A 20,437-nucleotide genomic window follows, 5' to 3' on the forward strand; every position below is an offset into this window, starting at 1 on the left:
AAGCTCCTCTGATAAGAGGGCAGACCAGTCCAAATATTCACTTCTACAGTTACTGGCAGTTTGCATGACAGGAATTCTGTCAAATTGAATGGACATGAATACAGGAATATGGTCGGCTGTGGCCATTTCATATAAAGTCTTCATGCCAGCCAGAGCAGTATGGGCATCATCTGTAGTGATGCAGTGGTCTAGCCACAAAGTAGTATGCCATGCTTCACTTATATATGTGTAACTCTGGCCTGGCAAAATGACTTTACTTGATAAAGTTAGTTGATTATCTGCACAAAAATTTGTCAAATGATCAGCAAAGATAGAGTTTCTGTCTAAGATATTTGCATTTAAATCACCACTAACATACACACTAGAGGCACTTTCATTCTCTATTAAAGCACTTATGAAAGCAAGCTTATCCAAGTACTCTTCTTCGTTTTGTTTGCATTCATATGGGGAATAAACATTTAATATCAGTATTTCTTTGTTGTGATGTGATAATCGTAATGCAATACACCAGTCCACCCCAAGCCTGGTGACGCTGACCACAGAGTCCAGTCTCTTATTCCAAAGAATAGCCACACCTCCTGCTATTCTTCCCTTTTTTATGCCTAAACTTAGGTCAGTTGCAGACTCTCCCGCCCCAAGGAATCTATCATCGAGCGAATTTAGACCTTTAAGGTCTTGCTTGGCAAGAAACGTCTCTTGTAAACATAAAATGTCACAATGATCCAACAACTGGTCCACTACAATACGACGCGCTTTATCCTCCGCACTCTGACTCAAATGCAGGCCACGACAGTTGTAAGATATAACGTTTATAGCCATGATAGCTGTTTCAAGAGTTCGCACCAGCAACAGGCACGCTCATGGCTCCAAGTGTGGTAGCAGCAGCATTAGCTCCAATGACCGTGGCAGCTTTATGCGGCTCATAATAACGTCTTACAAAAGTTCCATCAGGCCAAAGCTCGGGATCATACATCACGTCTACTGCATTACATTCTGCAGTCACTTTAAAGGAGGCATATCGGTCATTAACAGTAACGATTTTGTCACATGAAACGTCATACCCGAGTTTGTTTTTGAGATATGTGCATAATGTTCCTGCCTCCAGATCTGGAGAGAATTTTGAAGCAAAGACATTCACCAATTTTGTCTTTATCATTTTGATATTCCCAGTTGCTCCAGTGCCCACCACAGTCTTGACTTTCCTTTGTCCAGATGTAGAGAGCCCAATACGGGGTGCAGGCTTAGCAAACACCAGCTCCTTCTGCCGTCGCTGCCCGGCTTTAACAACTTTACTCCATTTTGGAGAGCTAGGTGGTAGTGGCGTCGTTCCTCCACTGAATTCCTCCTGAGAAGGTCTTTCCCCATGAGAAAAGAGTGGCTCCTCAGCTCGAGTAAGGCTGCAAGCCCACTCCACGGCCCTGGTTTCTCCCTCAAAGGAGTTAGCGCAGTTAGCCTCCACAGCACCTGACGGCTTCCCCGCCACGCGCAGCCCTGCGCCGCCGTTGCCCGTGCGCAGTTCCAGGGCGCACACCCGATTGTTCACATCCATCGTGACAGCCCACAGGCTCTCGCTGGCCTTGGCCTGCAGGTTCAGTGTATGTCGCATAGTAGACATTTCAGCGTGGAGGTGCTCCATTTTTCGGAGTAAACCGCACACATCCATGCTGGTGAAAGTCACTGGAGGCAGTTCATCCAAGTAGTGGGATACAAATCTTGGGATATTGTCTCCACACTCATTCATCACTTTGAGGCATGGCTTGATGTTGTTCACATCTTTATTTGCTCCCTTGTGGGACACATTACGCTGTGAAGTGTCGCACAGATCAAACAACGCCTTCTTTGATATTTCAATCCACTCAGAATTGAATGTGTTAGATGCCAGCAGGATTATCTCGTCCTGGCTCAATGTCTTTAATTTCATGTAAAGAAAGTGCAGGAATTCATCCTCAACTACTACTTTCCCGTCCGTCGTTCAGTAGATCTCTGGTTTTAACCGAACTTTAACAAAGCCAGGAGCTCCAGGCGTGCGTGCGACCGTCCCGTCAGCCATCTTGAAAAAAGAGAGAGAAAAATAATTTCCTTCGGGATTATGAGTTCAATGGTACGAATATTTCATGAGGTGAAAGCTGGAACATACCATTCAAAGAGGCGAGCCTCGTTGAATGGTATGTTCTATCCATGGTATGTTCTATCCATGGTATGTTCTATCCATGGTATGTTCTATCCTTCATCCATCCATTTTCTTCTGCTTTATCCGGAGTCGGGTCGCAGGGGCAGCAGCTCAAGCAAAGCCGCCCAGACCTCCCAATCCACACACACCTCCCCCAGCTCCTCCGGGGGAACCCCGAGGCGTTCCCAAGCCAGCCGAGAGACGAAGTCCCTCCAGCATGTCCTGGGTCTTCCCCGGGTCATCCGAAAAAGATGCCCGAGCCACCTCAGCTGGCTCCTTTCGACGTGGAGGAGCAGCGGCTCAATTCCGAGCTCCTCCCGAGTGGTATGTTCCAGGTTTCACCAAATTAAATATTCGTACCATTGAACTCATAAACATTCATTATTTGTTTGTGCGCGTGTGTACTACCAAAAAAAGGCTGTGTACATCCTCAGTGCAGCGAAAAAAAATCACGTCAGAAATTAGCCCAGCTTTTCATTCTTTCTTCCTGCTAACAGCCTCCAGACAGCACAGTGGATTTGTTTTGTGTGTACGTGCGCACGCACATATGTGGGCGCATGCATGTGCGTGCACGAGCATGTGTGCACATGTGCGTGCTTGAGCACATGTGCACGCATGTACGTGTGTGAGCATGCACGAGGCCGTGTGTGCGTACATGTGTGCGCGCGCTTGCGTGTGTGTGTGTGTGTGTGCGTGTGCGCACATGTGCAGAGTGCAATGGTACCAAATGTATGGACCCAAATTTGCACTCTAAATGAAACCAAGCTACACTCTAAATGCAATGCAACACAAGTGGGATGAATTAATTCATATCATGTGACATACAAAGCACCAATCAAATGACAAGGCTCCACTCAGCCATTATATAAAGAAATTTAACTCAATAGGAAGTTAGCTTTGAGTTACCGGACGTTAGCATGCAAGCTAACGTTTGCAAAAATATCTTGTAAATGAGGTGTTATCAGGTTGCAAAAACAGAGTTTTCAGTTTTAGAAGTGTTTATTTCTCGCTAGCTTTTACATAATATATGAGAAACACAGAAAACGAAGCGGTTTTGGTGAGACCAGCCACTGACGTCACGGTGCAGCTGTGCTCTGCTCTGATTGGCTGTAACCCCCGCCACTCAAAAACAAAAGTAAACATTGAAACAGAATGTGACTTTTTAACCTCTTAAAATACCTTTTCAAATAGGTCAAGGACTGGACTTATGCTGAGCACAGACAGATGGACGGCCGGACGCAAACTCTTCCCAATACCCAATGGCCATATTTGATGGCCATTGGGTAATAAAAATGTTAGTTTGGTATCCTATTTTCCATGAACTGGACCATTTGAACAAGTTAAAAGCAATACTGATATGCTTCTACTCAAAAACGCTGGTTTACCTTTTATAAAGCCACTTTTTATGAATTCTGTCAAGACTAATTGCTGTTCTCAGAATATCGAAATTAGAGCATTTTTCACTGAATGACTGCATGCCACTGCTGGGTTTTCTCCTCTTGTGATAATTGCCATTCTACTGAGGCTTTTGCAAGAACTGTAATTCCAGTAGTCATGGTAATGGACTGTTAAACGCTGCTAAATGCTACCATTTCACTGCGTTTTCTAATAACTAATATTGGTGAATGTATTATAACATTTATCAAACTCTGAATCTCTAACTTCTTCTACATGTAGTAGGTATTTTAGAATTTCATGCGATGCACTCTGTATATTATGTGAACTGTTACACTGGAAAAAAAAAATCTTCCCATTGCAGGTAAAACATTTTCGGAATATCTCAGTCTTTTTCCCAAATCCACATTTACAATTAAGTGTAATTTCAGTTTGCTACTTCAAATTGTGCAATTTGAAGAATAATGGAAATGCTCCCGGTGATGGACATTTTTAATCAGTTTTAAGTTGTGTATTTTTTATTTTTTTTTTAGCTCATTACCCCTGTGACAGAGCAGCAGTCTGTCCGGGTTGTATCCTGCCTCTCGTCCAGTGATTGCTGGGATAGGCTCCACCCCCTGTGACAAGCAGATTTTGAAAATGGATGGATGGTTTTCAGATTCAGCTCATGATTAATGTCTGTTCTGTTTCTACAGACTCAGCCCATATGAGTGGTTCAACCCTCACCCATGCCTGCGGGAACGTCGGGACTTCTTGGAGAACCAGTACACGCTGGGAAACAGCTTGTGGTTCCCCGTGGGTGGCTTCATGCAGCAAGGTTCAGAGATCATGCCCCGAGCGCTTTCCACCCGCTGCGTCAGCGGCGTCTGGTTCGTACTAGAGACAAGGACAAGGGGGATTTTGGAGATTTTGCAAGAAGGGAAAACTTAACATACTGCAACCTTAAATTCACAAACAAAAAAATGCTAACAAACCACTTCCAATTGAAGCGTAATCTACTACATATGAGCCAATGTGAAGGAATGGGTGGAGTCACTAGCATGCTATTGTTTAAAGACTAGAGTTATATTGGGCATTATTATCACTTTACCGAGGCGTTGCTAGGCCGGTAGCGTAGATTTACATCGATGCTACCTGGCTATACCCGCCCACAGTAGCAAACGAGTATTGGCATACCCGCCCGCTGTGCGTAAACAAATGACGTCATAGCGCGCAGCCCAACAACTGTCCGCAGAGGAAAAGATGAAAAGGCGAGAAGTGTGTGTTGGTCCCAATATGGATATTCCAGATGATTTTCTCATGGATAGCATGACAATGAACAGCAGCCAAAGCAGCCAGCTTGATAAAGGACGCACTGGCGAATTTGGAGAGCAGCGCGCGCCAGCTGACACGACAAAAGTTAAAGTGAGCCAACGTTTTATGTCCGCGTTTCCTGGGTGTCGTGTGTTTTGAAATTACATTAAATATTGTTAATGTGATTCCACATGTTGTGTATCTCAGTAAGTGATAATAATGCAAATAACATGCTGTTGCCGTGCGGTATGCATTTTCAGAGTCCCTCCGTCCATGCCGTCGGCCGCAATGACAGATATTCACCCTCTTCTAATATCTGTCATTTTGGGCAACTGGTCATGGACGTCGGGCCTCTGAAAATGCATACCGCCCTCCAAAAGCATGTTATTGTATTAGCACAGTCTCGTTTGAGGCTGGGCGCTAAAGGGGTAAAATATGACGTAATTTCTCTACTTCCAGGGACAGAAACAGGGCACTTTCGCTGAGATTTTGGTCAAATTACACTCAAACAAAGTGAAAATACAAAGAAAAAGTGACAATGCCGTGGAAAGTGGACATATGTTGCAGTTTGTTTATGACCTGGAGCTCAAATGTGTCGAAGCGGTTGTGTAGGCGAGAGAACGTAGCTACTCTGGTTAGCTGTGTAGGCTAACACTTACCGACACGATGTCTCACATTTGTCTTGTCTCCCCTTCTCCACTGTGAACCAAAAAAAAACTGCACTTTTCGCGACTGCTTCAGTGATTTCAGCTGGAAACAAAACAGTACACCATTTTCCCGTGTGAAGTTATGCTGTGTATATTATATATTGCGCAACGGGAGCGGCTGTCCCCATAAGTGGTCAAATCCCGTGATATCACGCAGGGATCAAACGAGACTGCGCTTCCCTATTGTGTTAACCTGACCCATTACTTTTGTGATACAGACAATGAGGTCAAGGTATTATCATGCTTATATGAGTATGAATGCTAATCTGCTAGCACATGAGCATGTGGCCATGCTTCCATGCCAACACACTTGCACAAATTTACTTAAATTGTTAACATGTTAATGTTATAATTTATGCTAATGCACATTAGCCTGGAAAAACGGGAGAAAATCCAGGCAAAGTGACAGAGCTGCTAATATGTTGATCATACCACACTACAACGAGTAGGTTAGCATAGTGTCATTTGTTTAAAGAAACCTGGCTATGTGCAGCTGGGCCTCTGTGTAATTACATTTAATCACATGAAACCTCAGTGCTTATTTTTGTGGTTGGTGAATACACATGATGGTGGCTCCATTGTAGTTTGTGATGCTGAACCCAACCAGATATAATGGACATAGGGTGAGCCACCAGGCACATGCCATCAAACTCTGATCCAGGGCATAGGTCAGAGAGTTATGAATACTGGGTAGTGCTCAAAAGAAGAGACTGGTGATATGAGTTGTCATAGTAAAGTTACCTCACAGGAAGTCTGGACTCAGTCTTAGAGAAAGCATGAAAAGCTTTGGAGAGCAGGTCGAGGAGCTTAATTGTCCCAGCCTTGGGGAGCAGGTTGAGGAGCTTATTTGTCCCAGCCTTGGGGAGCAGGTTGAGGAGCATTTGTCCCAGCCTTGGGGAGCAGGTTGAGGAGCTTTTGTCCCAGCCTTGGGGAGCAGGTTGAGGAGCTTTTGTCCCAGCCTTGGGGAGCAGGTTGAGGAGCTTAATTGTCCCAGCCTTGGGGAGCAGGTCGAGGAGCTTAATTGTCCCAGCCTTGGGGAGCAGGTTGAGGAGCTTAATTGTCCCAGCCTTGGGGAGCAGGTTGAGGAGCTTAATTGTCCCAGCCTTGGGGAGCAGGTCGAGGACCTTAATTGTCCCAGCCTTGGGGAGCAGGTCGAGGAGCTTAATTGTCCCAGCCTTGGGGAGCAGGTTGAGGAGCTTATTTGTCCCAGCCTTGGGGAGCAGGTTAAGGAGCATTTGTCCCAGCCTTGGGGAACAGGTTGAGGAGCTTTTGTCCCAGCCTTGGGGAGCAGGTTGAGGAGCTTAATTGTCCCAGCCTTGGGGAGCAGGTCGAGGAGCTTAATTGTCCCAGCCTTGGGGAGCAGGTTGAGGAGCTTAATTGTCCCAGCCTTGGGGAGCAGGTCGAGGAGCTTAATTGTCCCAGCCTTGGGGAGCAGGTTGAGGAGCTTAATTGTCCCAGCCTTGGGGAGCAGGTTGAGAAGCGTTTGTCCCAGCCTTGGGGAGCAGGTTGAGGAGCATTTGTCCCAGCATTGGGGAGCAGGTTAAGAAAATTTTGTCCCATCCTTGGGGTGCAGGTTGAGGAGCTTTTGTCCCAGTCTTGGTGAGCAGGTTGAGGAGCTTTTGTCCCAACCTTGGGGAGCAGGTTGAGGAGCTTTTGTCGCAGCCTTGGGGAACAGATTGAGGAGTTTTTGTCCCAGTCTTGGTGAGCAGGTTGAGGAGCTTTTGTCGCAGCCTTGGGGAGCAGTTGAGGAGCTTTTGTCCCAACCTTGGGGAGCAGGTTGTGGAGGTTTTGTCCCAGCTTGATATGAATAACAATACTGTTGTGTCATGACACATGCTAGTGTCTGCCGTCAGATACGCTGGACCCATGTCAATGTTTAACAAATGCCAGTGACTCAAATGTAACATTCTAGGTAATGGAGTCCTCTGTCATGAGTGTGCACACTTTAGATCTGTTGTCAGTGTTAGACGAGGCCAGTAATCCAGAAACACAAGACCAGAAAACCAGTTTGCACTTGTTGAAAACTGGGAGGCAACACAAACACAACCCATTGCCTAGTGTTTCATGATTTATGCCTGTCTACATTTTGGAAGATGCGTTGCTAGCAGACTAGTCTAAGCTAATGTTAACAGGAGTACTTGTGAGCCCATTGCTAATGCTATCTGGTGAGACTGTAGCAACGTGCTCCAACTCACAGAACCAGATCTATGGAAGATCCGACCATTTACAGCAAAGTACAACTAGCACCAACTGTTGTGCAAGATTTTAATTTATCAACTACATTATGAAACTACTATGTGCTAACGCTAACAGGCAAGGCTAGCCGCACCAGGAAATGTCCAAATCAAAGACAGAGTGAGCTTTAAAGAAAACTAGTGAAAAGCTGGAACAGATATGACCTTGAAAACCTTTTGATTGTCTCAGAGCATGGGATGTTGGTTTTCTGTTGATTTGTTTGAGACTATGTTCAAAGATTTTGATCCCTGCAGAATGAGGTTCCAAACCTCTTATTATAACATTTCCTGTGAACTCTCCAGGCTGCCTATGAAGTGGTGAAATAGTTGATTCAGAGCACATGAGGTAGAAGGTGGTGAAGGGAAAGATTCCCATCATAGGTTTGTTCTGAGTGTTACCTTCTGGCACCGTCAATGTCTCCTTTCCTTTCCCAGAAACATCAGGTGAAGGTGAACAGATGGTAAACTGAATTTCTTCTCGTCTACTCTCACCCCTCTTTTCTTCCCTCAGTCTGTCACCTCATGTTCACTCCTTTCAAAGCTTCACTCCTTTATTCACCTCCTCTCATTCATCCCTGTTGTGTCCTCCTCCATTTTTGTCTTTATTGTAACCAACTTTTATCATTTTTCTGCTCCATCAATGCTTCCTTCTTTAATTTCTTCTTCTGTCCTCATCTGTCATTCTTTCCTTTTGTTTTAAAGTACTTGTATATAGCCTCACACCGAATTACAGAGGATTGAAAATGCTCATGTATGTCTGTGTATTAAATGACTTGAAGCAGATTTTTAAAATGTGGTAGAAATATTCCTTGGGTGAGTGTCTCCAGATGATAAAATTTTGGAGCTGTCAAAGGTCAAGATCTTCAGAAATATGAATTAAAAAAAGTTGAAGTCTAATGGTTTGAGTGACATCAAAAACACATCAATGAAATGCAGCCATAATGGGGGATTTTCAAGATGATGCTAGACAGCACCTATGCGCACGTGTCACAACTCTATCCAGTTAGGGAGATGCAGTTTCTTTCAATAACAACTGTCAAGAAACTTTCTCGTGTGTGGTTGGAGTTTTGTCGTGGTCGGAATAGCCTTTTGAATGCTTGAATAATGATGTCACACGCACAAAGAAATCAAATAATAGTGAAAAGATGTTCACTGAGACCAGAAAGTTGGTAATGTGGTTGTTAAACTTTCCTAGCAACGAAGCCCCAGTCACACGGCACTAAGGGCCTCTTCACACATAGTGCGAATACATACAACACAGGGCAATTCGTGGAGGTAGAGCTCGCATGAGCGCACCACGAAACATCGCGCTGACAGGCAGGCGTGCACGATGCTGGTGTTCGAGCAGGAGCTCGCACTGTGTTCCATGGGACGAGGTGCACCACATCGCATGGCTGATGTGGTGGAAAATAAAATAAAAACCAGCTGTATAATTAGTGAATATCACTGGGTTGATGTAAATAATACATAATAGGGGACGCAATACAGAACCCCATGGTTAAATAACCCTGGTTAAAAAAAAAAAATGCCACTCACAGGATTTGAACCCACACACTCTGATTACAAGACAGAAACTTTACCACTGTGCTGCAATCACTGTCTTGTAATAAGTGCATGAAATGGCTAAAATCAACAAGCAGATAAACGTATTTTCTAAAAAAAGAAAAAAGTGCTGTGATAACTGACCAAACGACGTTTGGTACAGCGTATTTCTGCTGATACGTGACTGAAAGTGGCGTATTTGTCATACCGTTGGGTTGTCCTGGTCCTGTGGCGCGCCGCTCACAGCCCTCACGGCCCAACACGTGTGTCCTGTCAGATGTGACATTCAGATCACCTGCTGCGTGTCCAAATGAACTGACGGTCCGTTTTTATATATTTCCACACAAGCACACACATGCGCATGTCCGTCAAGACATGGGACGTGTGCTGCAGCTGTGATGCCCAGAACCGGAGATGTCTCAACAGCTGTGGGGCCGCTAGCCATGCCCCCTCTCCTGTCAGCGTACAGACCAAGATGTCACTCTGTAATCAGATGAGAGATGCATCACATTTAATTAACATTGTGACAATCTGTGATTGAATTCTATGGATTTATGGGGTACAAACAGCAAGAATGGTGGCAAAAGTCAATTTCAGCTTGTACAGTGGTCAAAAGTTAAAGTTGCTTCAATTTTGTTAAAAAGTGATGCAAATTATTGATTGAGTTAATAGGGTTTTAAAAAGAAATAGTTTGCATCATATGTCATACTTATGTATCATGTTATGGGGGAACATATATCACATGTCATAGAATCCAATGGACGTCAACATTTTTTGGACATTGTTTGGACAGTCAAAATGTTTTTGTATATTTATCCTTTTATTTAAACCAACAATTTTCAGTTTTCAAAATGTTTGGAGCATCTTCAATTTTTGACCCCTGTGTAATTGTTCAATTGACCCCTAGCTGGTCCCCTATTGAAAATTCAAGTGGCCAATCGTTTTTTTTTTGTTTTTTTTTTCAAAACAGTAATGTCTAAGGAGTGTTTGTGCCAAATTTGGTGCTTATATCACCACATTTTTCAGTTATATGCTGCACTGTTAACATAATGTTATCTTAAAGATCACTGAGTACAAGTCCACCACAGGAGGTCCTTCAGCTTCGTCACTCTCTTTATGATAATGTGAACTTCTTTGACATTAAATAAAGCAGTGATTTCATGTTGAGTGAGAAAATGATGAAAGGAAAGGAAAGGAAAGGAAAGATAAGGATCAGGCTGGATGTGTGGTGTGGTCAAAGCAACAGGCTGGAGGTCAGGTACCCACAAGGAGGCAGGCAGGACTATGGAACAACGTACAGAGCTGGAATGAAGGCACAGGGCACAACAAACTGGCGAGGGGCACAACAAACTGGCGAGAGACAAACAACCTCAGTGAGCTTATATAACCCCAGGTGGCAATCAGCAAATCAGAAACAGGTGTGCATGGAAAGTATCAGAACCAGGGTGTGGCCAGAGAGAGAGAAACAAGAGTAACAGAGACAGATAAACCCAAGCAGAAAAACCCAGCAGGAGAATAAACAAACCACACCCAATGAAATACACAAAATAACAGAACAAAATAAAAAAGATAACCAAACCCAAAACTCAACTCCTGACAGAAAGGACAGCACTGTAAAGGAAAGGCTGAGAAGAGAGTGGAAGTGAAAGACCTGTTTAGGAAAGGAAGTGGGAAGCTTAGATTGAAAACGAAAGAACTACGCTGTCCTGGAAAAGGAAGAACAAATCGGGACCGTATATGGAAGGAAAAAAAAATATACAGTGCATCCTGAAAGTATTCACAGCACTTCACTTTTTCCACATTGTGTTATGTTATAGCATTATTCCAAAATGGAGTAAATTTGCCTTTCAGATTCTGGGGGGGGGGGACTTTTTGTGGTACACAGCACCAGCTACTGTACAGGAGGGACCGAGCAGTCAATACGTGTCACTGATTTCAAAATGCAGCTCTTTCAACCAGACATGCGGTGCCGTGACATGTCAATCATCTGTGTCCAATCAGATTTTAAGGGAGTCCAGCACAACTCTGGCCTCCACTCTAGCTCCGTCCATGCCAGGAAATGTTTGACATTTCCTGTTTCTCTGTGGATTCAAAATTTTGCACATCTTTCCCTTAATCCTGACTAGTCTCCCAGTTCCTGCACTGAACAACGTCCTCACAGCATGATGCTGTCACCACTGTGCTTCACTGTAGGGATGGTGCCTGGTTTCTGCCAAACAATGAGTTGGCACACACCTGTCTACAATGAATGATGACACGTGTGTGCCTTTCCAAATCATGTCCAGTCAACTGAATTTACCCCAGGTGGACTCCAATTAGGCTGTAGATACATCTCACAGATGATCAGTTGAAACAGGATGCACCTGAGTTCAATTTTAACCTTTGTGACAAAGGCTGTGAAAACCTATGTACATGTGATTTTTTTTTTTTTTTTTTTTTAATAAATTTGCAAAAACGTCAAAAAATTCACATTGTCATTATGGGATATTATGTAGAAGTTTGGGGAAAAAAATGAATTTAATCCGTTTTGGAATAAGACCATAAGATAACAAAATGTGGAAAAGGTGAAGTGCTGTGAATACTTTCCGGATGCACCATACCGATACTGACTGTGGACAGAAGGGATTACTAAAAGGAAATGTAAGACACAAATGGTATGGACTATTCTAAACTAAGAAGGAAAAATTTAGACCATTCATGAAAGAAATTGCTCAGACTGGGAAAACAAGAACTTGTGTGAACTGTGAATGAAGGGACTAGGCTGTGGTGGAACGGAAATGATTAGGCTCAGCTGTCGAGGGAAGATGAGGACTGGCAAGGTTCAGCTGGAATGGGAAGGAAGGACCTGAAGTATATCAGAGTAGAAAGAAAAGAAATATACTGGACTGGAACCAAAAGGACTACACAACTGAATGAACAAGGCTGGACTGGATTGGTAAGAATTAGGTTGGACTATAGAAGAAATAAAAAAGATCATAAAAGAAAGACAAAGAAAGGAATCTGAGAAGAAATGAGAAAAGACTAAACTGAATTACAAAGGAAAGAATATGAGCTGGACTGGGAAAGGAAGGCATATAGAAAGTAAAAAAGTACTCAAGACATTCTTGCAGTATTTATCTCAGTTTGCATTCTCTAGAGGTGGATTTGGATGAATTCTGTCTCTTTCTAATTTGTAAAAAAAAAAAAAAAATTTGAGACCTAATTTGCTTTGCTCCAATTCCATTTACATGAAGTTCTCAAGGACAAAGACCATTTTGTAATTCTGTGAGCTTACAAGAAATTTACTTCACGGCTGCTGGATGTCTTGTTGATCTTCAAGATGTTCCCCACTCATCCAAGCAACAGTTTCAGGTCTAAAAAACATTTAAGTAGGAATGTCACTTAGATGAGTGGTTAAACATTTTGAAGCTCAACCACAAGTCCAGCTGCTGAAGAGTAAGCTTCTAGATATCTGCCACCCAGACAACTGAGAACCCTATGACTCACCATTCCTCCATCTCACCATCTTATCTCTATTTCTCCATCCTTCTAATAAATGCTTCAGTAGAAAGTGATATTGTCCATGTGCCCTGCTTCAGCTCAGGATTGGGATTATGGTGTTACCTAAAAATCCTGATGATTCCTGCAGTTCTCACATGCACTCAGTGAAGAAGAAATTTAAAGTTTTTGTGATAGACAAATAGTAAGTTTCTCTTTTCGTCTTTCCAGGTGGGCTTTTACTCTGATCATCATCTCATCCTACACGGCCAACCTGGCAGCATTTCTGACTGTCCAGAGAATGGAGGTTCCCATTGAGTCACCAGATGACCTGGCTGACCAAACCAACATCCAGTATGGTACCATCCATGGTGGCTCTACCATGACCTTCTTCATGGTGAGACAGAATTTGTTATAAAATGCTGATGAAGGAAAACGGACACACAGAGGCTGCATTTAACTGCAGTGGGGTTCCCACATTAAAGGCCCCTTCACACATAACACAAAAGATGCAGAAACTGGAACAAAACCCGGGAACCAAACACGAAATGGGGAACCACGAAACATCCACCTGCTGTCGTGAGAGACGCACGGTCACACAGGCGTGCATGACACATCGGCGACGGTTTTGTGCACACTGGAGAGCGTGCACGAACAGTGCAAGAAGCTGAAACGTGTTGCACCACATTGCACCGCTGATGTGGAGAAAAATAAAATAAAAACCAATTGCATAATTAATGAAAATCACTGGGTTGATATCAATAATAAATTAAAGGGGACACAATACAGAACCCTGCAGTTAAATAACCCTGGTTAAATAAAAAATATATATATGCCACTTGTGGGATTCGAACCTGCAATTTACAAAAGCTCAGGTTACCAGACAGGAACTTTACCACTGTACTACAATCACTGTCTTATAACAGGAGCGTAAAGTGCCTAAAATCAACAAGGAGATAAATATATTTATTAAAAAAAACAGCAAGAAGCGCCATAATAACTGACAAAACGACATTTGGTATGGCATATTTTTAGTGATACGTAACTGAAAGTGGCATATTTGTGGCACATTTGGCTTGTCATATTGTCATAGTCCTGCAGTGTGCATGTTCTGCCGGACACGCGTGACATTCAGATCACCTGCTACATGATCTGATGGTCCGTTTCACATGAAGCAGCCTGTGGAGGTGCGCTGTGTGCGGCCGCAGCCCGGCTGCATCCCGGCTGCAGCCCGATTGCCACAAAATATACTTAAAAATAACTGAAAGAACATGAAATGACTAAAACTGTGACATTTTGCAGTGTTAAAAGAACTCTGTTTTGTATTGGACCAATACACTGTAGAGTGCCTTTAATGGAGTTGATTTAACACTGCAAAATTTACTGTGCATTTTCCTCAGTAGTGTCAAACCAAAACATGTTGGTTTGTTGTTGATGGACATGAAGGTTTAATGTTTTCCTGAAACAGAAAACTGCAGGACTAAGTTCATGATTTCAGTTTATTAAATATCCAGGGCTCTTCTCTCTTGTTTTGGTGAATTTCCTCTTTGACCTAAAGACAATGGCATTGCATTAGCTCTTTCCTTCTTTTCCCTCCAGAATTCCCGGTACCAGACATACCAGCGGATGTGGAACTACATGTACTCCAAACAGCCCAGTGTGTTTGTGAAAAGCACCGAGGAGGGCATCGCCCGCGTCCTCAACTCCAAGTACGCCTTCCTGATGGAGAGCACCATGAATGAGTACTACCGCAGACTCAACTGCAACCTGACGCAGATCGGCGGGCTGCTGGACACCAAAGGATACGGCATCGGCATGCCTCTGGGTAAACAAACACAAAACACATTCAAAACAAAGAGAAAGCATCTGTCAATCCTCAGTCTTAAAAAAACCCGATCACACAAACATTTTAGCAGCAAATTCAGAGTTAATTTCAGTGTAATTCCCTGCAGTCACTGAATTTCTTTAGGTCAGGTCTCAGAGCAGGAACTCAGACTCTGAGTCACCCCATCCACCACAGTACAGAAGCAGCCTACATCCTGGATGACAACCAGGCAGACAACTGGTCTGAAAGTAACCGTCCATGCACCACCGCTTGGTTAAACATGGGCGTGTCCATGGCTTTTTCCATTTTCCATTTGCCATTTTCCATTTGGGTCATCAGCACGACTTAGGGATTGAAATGAGAACTGATTTTCCCCATCAAAGAACATCATGGCTTCACTTGTGCAAAATGTGCACGTCAGTGTGGTGCATATTAATAGTAATAACATTTATCATAGTAACATAAAACCAATAGATATTTGAAGTGTGTGTGTGTGTGTGTGTGTGTGTGTGTGTGTGTGTGTGTGTGTGTGTGTGTGTGTGTGTGTGTGTGTGTGTGTGTGTGTGTGAGAGAGAGAGAGACCCCCCCCCCCCGCACAGTAGCAATATTACACATCATACTAATCCACCATTGCTGATGAGGATATGTGCAGGCAATCAGTGTGTACGTGGTTAGTGTAAGCCATGTCTGAGTTTTGGGCTCTTTAAAACAAATACACAACACTGAACTTTACAGCAGTTTTTTTTCTTTGTTTGTTTGTTTTTTTTTGCTTATGAGGTCTAAGATCAAAACATTTTCTTATGATTATGGATGATATGAGCACAGCAGGTCTGCACCTGACCACACCTAATTTTGATTTAAAGGTCATGTATACCATGTGTAAAAATGACAACTGCGTCAGATAGAAACTAGCAATGATGTTCATGCTGCCATGTTTGCTGCTTTTTACCATGCAGCAGATAGAGTTGTCAGACGCATTTCCACAGCCACAGTACCAAAATTTCTATGAGACACCAAAAGAAAATATCTGGTTTTCTAGTTTGTTTTGTTTTTTCTAGTTTGTTTGTTCTAGGAACAAGAAGACCATGAGGGCAGGGTTGCTAAAGAAGCAATGTTAATTCTGAGTACTGCTGCAGTAGAGAAACATCTACAAGTCTATAAACAGTTCCAAAAAGAGACCAAGTGGAAAGTAAGTGAGAGCAGGAGCATAGGCGGTGGGTTCAAGTTGTTGTATCATGGTGTGGCTAGGAAGAGAAATGGTGCTGGGGTCATTTTAAAGAAAGAGATTGTTAAGAGTGTGTTGGAGGTTAAGCGAGTGTCCGACAGGGTGATGAGTGTGAAGTTGGAAACTGAAGGGGTGATGATGAATATCATCAGTGCATATGCCCCACAGGTAGTTTGCGAGATCACAAAGAAAGAAGATTTCTGGAGTGAGTTAGATGAGGTGGTGGAGAGTGTGCCCAAGCATGAAAGAGTGGTGATAGGAGCAGACTTCAATGTGCATGTTGGTGAAGGGAACAGAGGCAATGAGGAAGTAATGGGTAGATATGGTATCAAGGACAGGAAAGTGGAAGGGCAGATTGTCCTTCATTTTGCAAAAATGATGGAAATGGGTGTGATGAATACCTACTTTAACAAAAGGGAGGAGCACAGGATGACATATAAGATTGGAGGAAGGTGCATACAGATGAACTACATTCGTTGTAGGAGATACAAGCTAAAAGAAATCAGAGACTGTAAGGTGGTGGCAGGAGAGAGTGTCGTTAGACAGCATAGGGTGGTGGTTTGTTGAAGGAGGAAGACTGTTGTGTGAAATTCATTGAGCAGATGAAAGAGGCAATGGATGGAGCGGAAGTAGTTTTGGACAACTGAAAAAGTACTGCATATGTGGTGAGGGAGACAGCTAGGAAGGTACTGGGTGTGACATCTGAACAGTGGAAGGAAGACAAGGAGACTGGGTGGTGGAACGAAGATGTCCAGGAAAGCACAAGGAGGAAGAGGTTAGAAAAAAGAATTGGGATAGTCTGAGAGATGGAGAAAGTAGACAGGAGTACCAGGAGATGCAGCGTAAGGTGAAAAGAGCAGTGGCAAATGGTAAGGAAAGGGCATATGGAGAGCTGTACAAAAAGTTGAATAGTAAGGAAGGACAAAATGACTTGTTCCAATTGGCCAGACAAAGGAACTGAGCTGGAAAGGATGTGCAGCAGGTTAGGATGGTAAAAGATGCAGAGATTAGTAAGGATAGGTGAGGGCAGCTATGATGAGGATGAAGAGTGGAAATGCAGTTTGTCCAGATGACATTCCAGTGGAGGCATGGAAATGTCAAGGAGAGATGGCAGTGGAGTTTCTAACCAGTTTGTTTTATAAAATCTTGGAAAGTGAGACGTTGCCTGAGGAGTGGAGATGAAATGTGCTGGTTCCTATTGTTAAGAACAAGGGTGATGTGCAGAGCTGCAGTAACTACAGAGGCATAAAGCTGATCAGCCACAGCATGAAGTTATGGGAAAGTGTAGTAGAAGCTAGGCTTAGATAACAGGTGAAAATATGTGAGCAGCAATACGGTTTCATGCCGAGAAAAAGCACAACAGATGCAATGTTTGCTCTGAGAATACTGTTGGAGAAGTATAGAGAATGTAAGAAGGAGGTACATTGTGTGTTTGTGGATTTAGAGAAAGCTTTTGACAGGGTGCCAAGAAAAGAGTTGTGGTATTGTATGAGGAAGTCTGGAGTGGCAGAGAAGTATGTGACGGTAGTGCAGGACATGTGCAAGGATAGTGTGACAGCAGTAAGATGCGCAGTAGGAATGACAGACTCATCCAAGGTGGCGGTGGGATTACACCAAGGATCAGTGCTGAGTCCTTTCTTATTTGCAATGGTGATGGACACATTGATAGATTACATCAGACAGGAGTCTCCATGGACTATGATGTTTGCAGATGACATTGTAATCAGTCGTGAGATTACAGAGCACGTTGAGTCTGGCCTGGAGAGGTGGAGATATGCTCTGGAGAGCAGGAGAATGAAAGTCAATTGAAGCAAGACTGAGTACATGTGTGTGAATGAGAGAGAGCCCAGTGGAATAGTGCAGTTACAAGGAGTAGAAATGTTGAAAGTAGATGACTTTAAATACTTAGGGTCAACTGTCCAAAGTAATGATGTAGAGAGGTGAAGAAGAGAGTGCAGGCAGGGTGGAGTGGGAGAAGAAAGGTAGCTGGAGTGATTTTTGACCGAAGAATATCTGTAAGAGTGAAGGGGAAAGTTTACAAGACAGTAGTGAGGCCAGCTATGTTGTACGGATTAGAGACGGTGGCACTAACAAAAAGACAGGAGGCAGAGCTGAAGATGTTGCGATTCTCTTTGGGAGTGACAAGAATGGACTGGATTAGGATTGAACATATCAGGGGGACAACTCAGGTGGGTCAGTTTGGAGACAAAGTCAGAGAGGAGAGATTGAGATGGTTTGAACATGTGCAGAAGAGGGACCCAGGGTATATAGGGAGAAGGATGCTGAGGATGGAGCCACCAGGCAGGAGGAGAAGAGGGAGGCCAAAGAGGAGGTTTATGGATGTGCTGAGGGAGGACATGCAGGTGGTTGTTGAGACAGAGGAAGATACAGAGGACAGGGTGGGATGGAAATAATTGATCTGCTGTGGCGACCCCTAACAGGGCCAGCCAAAAGTAAAAGATTCTTGCATTTGAAAGAAATAATATTGTGCCTGATGTAATGATAACATCACATTGCTAACCAATTAATACACAAGATGGGTGTGGCTGTCAAAGTATCAGACTTGGACTATTGGTAAATTGTCTGGGCATGCCCCTCTAAAATTCGTGAGTTACATTTTTTCCCTTTTGTTACATCATGACAGCAGCACCTTTAGAAATTTAAAGTTTTGATTTTGTGTCAGTTTGATTTACCAGTAGTATTTTTTTTATCATTCCTAACACACCACACTTCACTGGCAGAAATACTGTAAAAAATGCCCTTTTAAATTTTTTGGAGGGTACGACCCTTGAGATGTCACTTGCTGAAGATTCCCAGACCAGAAGCAAGGTTTTGTATAAATAAATGATTTGTCACATAAATCTGATCACTTTCCTCGAGTTTCTCCATGTTCTTACTTTTTACCTCCTGTAATGCTAATCGCTGACTGTCATGTAGCACGGAGTACTTTGGGCTGATTTCATTGCCTATATTTTCAGCATGAGTGACAGCCCTGACTCCCAAAATCTCTTCACGTCTCTTCTGTTGCTGTCCTCCTGCTGTTCCCTCGCCCCTCACCACATCTGTTTCTCCCTGAGCCTTCTTCATTGACGATGCTAATCTATGCACCAACACCACTCACCCAGAACGCGACCATGGCACACGATGAGACGAGGCCAGACGCCGACAGAGACAAGATTTTCTGCTTGGAAGGCAGACCAAAGCCAAATTGGATTCTGAGTGGTTTTAAATTGTAAAGAAAACTGCAGGAAGAATATGAGCTCGTTAGCAGCTCATAATGTGACAGACTAAACATAGCGGGACATTAGCACACTGAAAAAGTAAAAAAATAAGGCAATGCTAAAATATCCTCGGGCGTATGAGTATTGTGTTCTTTATAATTTGCAGTTGTTAATTATTAAGATCATATTCTCTTACGCAGTGGTGGGCACAGATAACCAAAAAATTAACTTTGATAACAGATAATCAGATAACTGAAAAGTTATCTTTGATAAAGATAAACCACCCAAAAATGTATCAGAAGTTACAGATAACTGATAAATTCCAGTATTGTCTCTGGTACATTTGCAACTACTAACAAGCTGAATTTGAGTTTTAACAGCACAATTGCTTTTGGAAGCATCAAAAGACCCAAACAATGAGCCCACACTTCTATGTTTGAACATCTTGCCCCCTGCTGGAAGCTCTTGTTTACTACATAGCTTCCAGCACAGAAGCACCCTGAGAACAGCCACAAAGCCAGCTCTCTACCAATCATAACACTCCGGTCAGGCGGAGGTCTTGGAAAATAAAGTCATGCTGACTTATGGTTTGGTGTGAATACTGATAGAATAACTCCATTAATGTCAATTCTGTCACTGGTACAAAGTTAAAATATAACATATATATTTTAATGTTGAATAATGCACTAATTCTGGGGTTTTGTAACAAATACACACAGATCACAAAGGATTCTGGGTAAAAGTGCCTCTGCTAAACATTGAATGGTTCAGTCATTCATTATGTAAACCAACACGTTAATGTGACGTGTGACGTGTGTTGGTGTTTACAGATAAATGTGCTTTTGTAAAGTATTCCATTTTTTATTTGTAAAATCAGGCATTTTACAGAGCCCTGGAAGTGTCATCGCAAAATCTTTTGCATGTGGAGAGAATGTGTGCACGTTTTATTAGTGCCGTGCACACATTTGATGATGTTGTAAAACATGCACTCAATATTGTCTTGACACATAAATGTTGGCTTTACACAGTGCAAGTTTTGGCCCTTTTTCAGATGACTTTTCATTCATTTTGGACCGAGTTTAAGGTTAATCATGCGTCCTGCATCGTGTAGTGTACATGGAGTAACAAGCTGCGTTTAACATCTCACGACCACCTCCTGAACACTGATCATATAGATCGAATGAAAATCAAACCTGGTTGATATTATTCTGGTTGGCCATCTTGAGGGTATCCTGCTGCTGAAGACCAACAAGCATCCAACCGCTCGCACTGTGCATGTGCAAACACCGCAGAGCTGTCTTGTAATGTTTTTGTGTTGTTTTGTTTTTAAACTTTGATGTCTCCCATC

The 20,437-nt window shown here is 43.1% G+C and overlaps 1 protein-coding gene across 4 annotated transcripts in view; it reads left to right on the top strand.

Annotated features, from left to right (window-relative positions):
• Window positions 1–20,437, top strand: part of LOC117501603 (glutamate receptor ionotropic, kainate 5-like) — a 382,609-nt gene that overhangs the window by 340,167 nt on the left and 22,005 nt on the right. For all 4 annotated transcript variants that reach the window (XM_034160521.1, XM_034160520.1, XM_034160519.1 and 1 more), the window contains 3 exons: window positions 4,261–4,434; window positions 13,050–13,215; window positions 14,418–14,643. In XM_034160521.1, coding sequence (XP_034016412.1) covers window positions 4,261–4,434; window positions 13,050–13,215; window positions 14,418–14,643 — 566 coding nt within the window. The remainder of the gene's footprint in view (window positions 1–4,260; window positions 4,435–13,049; window positions 13,216–14,417; window positions 14,644–20,437) is intronic.

This window comes from Thalassophryne amazonica, chromosome 20 (genome assembly GCF_902500255.1).
Source record: "Thalassophryne amazonica chromosome 20, fThaAma1.1, whole genome shotgun sequence".
Taxonomy (NCBI): domain Eukaryota; kingdom Metazoa; phylum Chordata; class Actinopteri; order Batrachoidiformes; family Batrachoididae; genus Thalassophryne; species Thalassophryne amazonica.